The sequence below is a fragment of the Micromesistius poutassou genome, assembly GCF_964030765.1.
Source record: "Micromesistius poutassou genome assembly, chromosome: 5".
Lineage (NCBI taxonomy): Eukaryota > Metazoa > Chordata > Actinopteri > Gadiformes > Gadidae > Micromesistius > Micromesistius poutassou.
The window spans coordinates 3,845,688-3,853,432 of record NC_140275.1 but is presented as its reverse complement, the minus strand read 5'-3'; the positions used below and the strand labels follow the sequence as shown (position 1 = coordinate 3,853,432).

Genomic DNA, 7,745 nt, shown 5'->3' with positions numbered 1-7,745 from the left:
GAAATCAGGTTAATTGATATCTGGAGAGAATTAAATCCTTCAAAGAGAGACTACACTTTTTTTTTAAATCCACACTTGGTGTATTCAAGGATTGATTATTTTCTTACTTTTGCTAAAGAGCTTTACAGGGTTGGTGGCTGCGACGTGGGGAGCATGGAACTTTCAGACCATAGTCCCATTTATTTTAAATTAAATCTACATGGAGAAGGAGAAAGGGAAAGGGAGAGCATGCAGGAAGAACCAGGTGAGAAAACAACAATAAATTGACATATAGTGAACAGTGGCAAGCAAAACAGTAACTACTCATACTCCTATACTAACTTATTGGCATTAAGTAGCCTATATTACATTTACTTTTTGTAACATTATTTTACACCACATTTTTTCATATTAAAGGAGGAGGAGAAGAACAGGGAGAGTCCATAAGGGATGAGAGGGAATCGACTAGTGAAAGAAATGAGGGAGTGCAACATAGAGACCACCAAGCCGAAGCAGCAGGGACAGAAGAGAGCTGTTCAGACTTAGGGGATAAGGACACTGGTCCTAAACAGTTAAAGCTGTCTCAATACCCTCATACTCATTTTGGCACACAAAAAAGAGCCTTTCAAGAACAGTGGTTCAAAAGTTTCAGATGGCTGGAATACTCAGCTAGACAAAATGCTGCGTTCTGCTTTCCTTGTAGGGTATTTGGCAAAAATGTCAGAAAGGATGCACTTCTTAATGATGGAGTTAATAACTGGCAAAAGGCACTTCAGAAACAACACAGTCACATAAGGACAGTGTGGTTTGTTGGAACAGCTACAAAGCAAACCTGTCAAAAGGGAATGTTGTAGAGCAGATAGAGGCAGCAAGTGCCACTGAAATCAGTGAAAGAAGGGAGTACCTAGAGTGTATTTTGGCAGTAACCTGCTTCTTGGGGAAGCAAGGCATAGCATTCAGAGGTCATGATGAAACGGATGAGAGTCACAACAAAGGCAATTTCCTAGAGTGCATGTCACTTTTGACCAAATTTGATCCCTTCTTGCAGAGATACACAGCCCCTTCAAACACCACATACCTCTCATCTGATGAGAGGTATCATCTCATCTGCCAAAATTAGATGATAGAGTGCTGTTCACAAGAACTAACAGAAAATATCATCAGTGAGATAAAGGGAGCAAATATGTATGCCATTATGGCTGATGAGGCCAGGGATGGAAAGAAAGAACAGTTGGCACTCTGTGTTAGGTACGTATCTGTTGAGGGTGCCGTCAAAGAAAGGTTCCTAGCCCTTACAGAGGTGTCACAGTTTGATGCTACTTCGATAACAGCTGCAATTGAAAATCAGTTGGTAAAGAAGGGAATTGATCAGTTGAAATGTGTGGCACAGACCTACAATGGGGCAGCTGTCATGAGTGGGGATGTTGGGGGTGTACAAGCCCATTAAAAAAAAAAAAAAAGCACCCTGAGGCAATTTATGTGCATTGCTATGCACATGAGTTAAATCTTGTTTTATGCCACACATGCAAAGCTGTCTCTGAAGCCTCTGAGTTCTTCTACATGCTGGAAAGTCTCTATTCTTTCTTTAGTGTCTCCCTTGTAAACCACCATAAGTTTGTAGACACTCACAAAGAAGTTAGGGTTGCAGCCAAGAGAACTTGTGCAGTTGTCAACTACACGCTGGGCATGCCAGCTTTATTCAGTGACTGCAGTGATCCATAATTTCCCTGCCATCATTGAGTGTCTCTCCACAATCAAGACACCTACAGCAGTTGGATTGAGGGCAAAACTCAGTAAATTCTCCTCAGTGTATTTGCTGATGGTTTTCCACACTCTCCTGTCTGTAACAGCAGGTTTACACAGATACCTACAGAAGGAGACCATTGACATTGCCCAAGCAGTGACATACAAAAATGCAGTGACTGACACCATGAAGCAGAAACGCAGTGATACCACTGCTGCAGATCTGTACTCCAGAACAAAAGCTATGTGTGAGGCAAACCAGATAGCAGTCTTAGAATCATCCTCAGGACAGAGGCGGAAGACAAAGAGAATGGATGAATATGTTGTTGAGTCAACTTGTGGGGCAGGCAGTGAAACCTGTGGCTCTTCAGAGTCTGAAGATCTCAAGAGGAAACTTTTGTTTCCTTGTCTGGACCGAATGATCTGTGAACTTGAGAGGCGTTTTTCTGGTGTGAATGAGGAGGTGCTCAATGGAATTCAGGCATGCAGTCCAACCTCAGGCCACTTCTTGTCTGAGCCTCATCTGACAGCACTGGCTCTGCATTACCATATTGAACTTAAGTCAGAGGAAGTGATAGTTGCAAAAAAACTTTCTGAAGCGTGAGGCTGGTACAGTTCAGGACATGCTAGCAGTGTACAAACTCCTAGATTCTGAAATGTTCCCTTCACTGAAAGCTGTTATGCAGGTTGCCTTGACAATACCAGTTAGCAGCTGTACATGTGAGCGGTCTTTTAGTGCCTTGCGTCGGCTCCATACATGGCTCAGGAGGACCACAGGCCAAAGCAGACTCCAGCACCTAGCTGTGATGTCCATTGAGAAGGATTTGCTTGAAAGAATTGAACACCAAAGGGTCATTGACAGGTTTGCCACCCTCAAAGTGCAGCGACATAGATTAACTCTCCCAAAGTAGAATGTATTACCTGCATACCTACATTTAAGAGCCAAATGGGGATTCAGGGGAAGTACTATCAAAGATTTCCCTCTCTTTCTTTTTTTATATCTTTAATTTCTAAGTATTTTCAAGACCTGGGTAAATAATCTAGATTTTTTTGACTTTTTGGGTTGACTAATTTTTTTTTTTTTTTTTTTTTTTTTTTTTTTTTTTTTTTTTGCTCTTGATGTGAAGCTTGTTTTATTATTAATTATTGATGACTTACATTGGTTTATGAAAGTTTAGACAGGTGTGCAACCAAGTAGATTAGAGATGGCCATTTGTAAATAATTTACAGAAGATGACTTGCATTTTGTTGTCCAAGTACCTGTTACTTTGTTCAATGACAATAAAGTTGAATCTAATCTAATCTAATGACTGTTGATACAAAAGGAGGCACATGGAGTTAACGGTCAGGAAAACCAGCTGAGTGAAGAAAGTTTTGTGTTTGTTACAGGGGGCTGTCTGTGTGAACTGTCACAATAAAGCTGGTGTTCTGGAAAGGGCTCCAAAAAAAAAGAAAAAAAGAAGTTAGTTGAACCAATGTTAAAATGATAAAGTTATTTTTCAATAGACATATTTTTAGTTTTTGTGTGAAAAAAGGGTGGGTGGTGGCAGTGGGGCTCATTGGGTGCTCAGCACCCCTAAAGCTCTGACCCTAGAATCGCCCCTGGATGGAGGTATCCACATTATTTCAAACTGATTACTGATTACTTTCCATAGAGGCTAACTAAGTAAAGTAAAAGATTACTGGTTACGACGTCTTAAGCAGTAGAAGTCCGCCAGTTACAATGGGACCAACGGTAGAATATGACGGTTTGAAACTAAAACTGCGATTCTGAAAAAAGTATAAAAGCTATTGAAATTTAGTTTGGATGGTTGTGAAGATAAATAAATAATAAAGATTTTGATATCTAGAGTGTGAACGCTGGAAGCATTCCCACTAATAAAGATTACGATATCTAGAGTGTGAATGCTGGAAGCATTCCCACTAATAAAAATAATAAAGATTTGGATATCTAGAGTGTGAATGCTGGAAGCATTCCCACTAATAATAAAGATTATGATATCTAGAGTGTGAATGCTGGAAGCATTCCCACTAATAAATCTAAAATAAATCAACAATTGAACTCCTGTTTGACTTTTTTCATTATTATTTTAAGAAAGTATTTAAACAGTTGATTATTTGTGTTGTGTCTCGGGTTGCACATTGGGTTGTAAAATATTGAGAAAAAAAATATTTTTTAGATTAATCATAAAAAAAGGTTACTATCCATATGGCGGCATATTAACCTCTCCGTTTAAAGACTGAACACAGATTTGACATGGGCCGACAACAAGTTTCATAAAGGGTCAGAATTGAAATAAAATTGATAAACATTTATTTTAGTGACTTATTTTTCTCGCGGAAGAAGCGAACCGTGGTGTCAACCAATGAGAGGAGGGTCCGTCTCCAGACGCACCATATGGACCAATGAGGGCCGGGGGCGTCTCACTCCTCACGGCGGACAGAAACAGGAAGTGATCCTGGGATACAAAACCACGTCCACCGAAAGTTGGTGTTCTTATGATTTTAGTGCGTTTTGAATTTAATTTAAAACGCATGTTGGACCTTATATTCCGTTGTATAAAGTAAGAATGCAGCTTCCGCTCCGTGTTTAGGTGGGCGTTAAGGAGACGATGCAAGAGACCAAGATATGAGGTAACGGATTGTATTGTGTCTCACTGTCTGCCTCGCTGTTGACTTATTGCAATACTTTCTGCATTGAAATTGACAGATTTAAATGGTAGGTTATACAGCACACCGATAGCCGGTGTTGGTGTTGTTCTGTGTGTGTCTACGTGTCTCCATATTGGAACAGCTCCATTGGGTTCAGCTCTTGCTTCACTTCACTGCTTTACTATCTCTGTTTCCAGATAACGCTCGTTCAACTCCTGCTCGGACCCAGTGATGTGTGCCTGCCAGCCGGGGGTGAACCTAAGGGACTATGTCTCTCTTCATCCACCTGAGGTCACCTTCTTCCTCTGCGTTCTGAGTCTGTCCTTCTCCCTCCTCTGCCTCCGTTTCTATGGACAGACTCACACCCTGCCCAACCCTGACACAACAACGGTAACAACCAAATGGAAACCGATCACAACTCAATAGACGAAGGCAGACATCTTTTTTGTGTTTAGTGTGTGAGCGTGGTAAATACAAATGTACATCTAGCCTATTTAATATATACCCAACAGAACAATTAACGGTTATTATGTTGCATGAAAATGCAAAGATTCAGCATTGTAATTTTATTTTGGCAAAGCGCAGAGCTGGGACGTGCCATGATGCTTTGATTCCTTCAGGACTGGAACCGCCTGCTGTCCTCCCTATCGAAGTTCCAGTTGTGCACTGAAGCCAATGGCAGCTGGGTGGAGGCGCCCTCTCAGACGTCCTCTCCTCACCCACAGGACCAGACGGACGGCGGACCTCCGGAGGACACCCAGCTGCATCTCAGGGTGCCCCTGGTGGTGGGTGCCGACAGCTCCCCCAGTCCTCCTCTGGAGGAGCTGAGCCTCCACACGGCTGTGACAGCCTCCCAGCTCGGGCTCTCAGGTGAGGCTGGATGAGCATGTGTGAAGCTAAAGGAACAAAACGTTATCAATGGTATCATTAGTGTCTTGTCCTGGCTGTCTTTGTTGTATACGGGGAATGGGTTAACCTTGCGATTGTTAGTGCTTGGCACTTGGTTCTATGAACATCCTTACTCTACCGATAGTGATATATTGTTGTTTCTCTTTCTTCTGACTAATGTACTTGGATAAAAGCTTTGGCTTAATGCCCTAAATGTAAATGTAAATCTATCAGGATGTGTATTTGATCCGTAACACACAGTATAGCGTATATCTCTTATTTACACTCTCTTCCCCAGGCAATGCCTCTGTGAGTGTGACCGTACACGTGTTGTCAGAGGCAGAAGGAAAGGATAAATATACCTGTCTTACCATCAGCGGGCCCACACATCTCCTGCCTTTGGACCTGTGAGTTTATACCGTTAAAGACTTCATGCCTTTCACACATCCCATAATTCATCATCATCATCAGGATGTGAGTTGGGCTTCCGGTGTGCTTGTGTTTCCAGACTGCCCCCTGAATGTCTGCAGACTGAGAATGTCCCGCCCACCGTCCATCTCGTCACGCTGACCCCCAAGGCCCGCCCCCCCTCGGCCTCTCAGAGCTGCTTCAGTTTACAGTCCTCCCACGACCCATCGCTCACCGTCATGCTGACTCAGGTAGGTCGACACCTTGTGATCCACTATAGATTGCACTATTTATATATAGTTTGACTTGACTACCCTCCACAACATATCCCCCCTTCCCCCCCTACACCCCTCTTACGCACTTAATGTAAGTTGTACGTCCTGGCACGTAATGTACACACTTATTGTATGTTGTACGTCCTGGCACTTAACAATAGTACTTGGTGTAGGATCTTATCCTAGCTATCTTTGTTGCATACGGGGAATGGGTTGACCTAGCGATTGTATGTGCTTGCCACTTGGTTCTATGAACATCCTTACTGTACCAACAGCAATATTTTGTTGTTTCTCTTTCTTCTGACAAATGTACTTATTGTAAGTTGCTCTGTTTATAAAAGCGTCTGCACTGCTAACATCTCCCTGACTCTGGCCCCCTCTGCTCCGCTGCAGGAGGACCAGGCGGTGGCGGGGCGCCACCTGCTGGAGGTGGGCGTGTGTCTGCTGGGCATGTGTCTGGTGTTCTGTTTGTACGCCAGCCTGAGGCGCTCCCCTCGCCGACACCCTGGGAACGCACCGGACCGCCACAAATGCACCGTAAGTGAAGGCCGATGTTACAGCTGCTGTCAGGCCCTTTATTGTTTGGTTGGAGATCTTACTAACCTATTATAAAGTTACAACTCATCAAGATGGTCCTAGGACCGTTTGGGTTTTTGACTCCAAGGAAAAATGGAAATATGGAAATTGGGGTTGGACGTTATGTAATTCCAACAGTTTGAACATATTTTTTGAATGAAATGCAGATATCATAATAAATGTATTTGTTCATGACGTTATGGTATTTAGTGGGGCAGATAAGCTTGACTGTCTAATGTCTAGACAGGGTTCATGTTTTAAAAAGTTTTCAGATCACCTACTTAAACATGGCTACTCTTCTTCTCTGGTTTACAGCAACCCCTCGTCGATCCAGCCCACTGAATTCATATCTATGCCCACTTTTTCTTGAAGAAACTTGAGTTAAATCTCTGAACACGAGCTGGATAGCCAACATGGAAGTCATCTTTGGAACTCAATATCCAAATCAACATTGTGCCATTATCTGCAAACTCATGGATGGATGGAGGCAAAGTGCAGTTTCACACGATTTTGCAATAACCTTGGTTTAAGTTGTTGCTGTTAATATGAACTTTGATCCATCAAGTATTTTAATTGTATTTTTGGTCTACTCTGGAAGTTTTTTTTTTTTAATAATATGAAATAAATTAAATGGTCTGAATGTTCAATAGGTTCATGTTCCTGTATTTAGATTTCCGTGGTTTTACTTGCTTTGTATTTCAGTTTCCTTCATCAGATTATCATCATCCAAGTGGTCGATAAAATGAGCTCAAGGTTCATCTACAGGTACTGGTTCTGGCCTGGCCTACTCACCGAATGAACTGTGATACTGAATGTGAGTCTGATAATAAAAAGACAAACAAAAAAAAACATGACAGAATCCACTGCACCAAAATAAAGATTCCACAGCAAGTGTAGACAAATCTAGTATACAAATTACTTCAAGTTCATATCCAAGCTGCCTCAAATGTAGTTTTCGGACGTCACGACTCTCCCAGTCAAGGTTGCATAGCAACGGCAATGTTTCATAGTTTGTCTTCACCGAAATTAAGTGTTTGATAGGTTGTTAAAAAATTAACAATAAAGACAACAATAAAGATGTTACTGTTATGATCAAGGTCATGCAAAATAAAGCTAATGAGAACATATGAGACATCGACTCGACTCTGATTCCTCTATATTATAATTCAATTTCTAGGTTTTCATGAGTCACAACATGTCTTTAGTTTCGTTATCGGCTATATG

The 7,745-nt window shown here is 41.9% G+C and overlaps 1 protein-coding gene and 1 pseudogene across 2 annotated transcripts; both read left to right on the top strand.

Moving 5' to 3' along the window:
• The first annotated feature begins 1,162 nt into the window (after positions 1-1,162).
• On the top strand, positions 1,163-1,883 carry LOC311343964 (zinc finger MYM-type protein 1-like; annotated as a pseudogene). Its single transcript has 2 exons — positions 1,163-1,663; positions 1,833-1,883. The product of its transcript is annotated as a zinc finger MYM-type protein 1-like (transcript).
• A 2,276-nt stretch (positions 1,884-4,159) lies between these two features.
• On the top strand, positions 4,160-7,651 carry LOC311343393 (transmembrane protein 248). The gene is made up of 7 exons (XM_084468248.1): positions 4,160-4,356; positions 4,572-4,764; positions 4,995-5,244; positions 5,561-5,669; positions 5,771-5,921; positions 6,339-6,482; positions 6,837-7,651. The coding sequence occupies exons 2-7, from the start codon at positions 4,606-4,608 to the stop codon at positions 6,861-6,863; spliced, it is 840 nt and encodes a 279-aa protein (XP_084324374.1). The 5' UTR covers positions 4,160-4,356; positions 4,572-4,605; the 3' UTR covers positions 6,864-7,651.
• Positions 7,652-7,745: the final 94 nt, after the last annotated feature.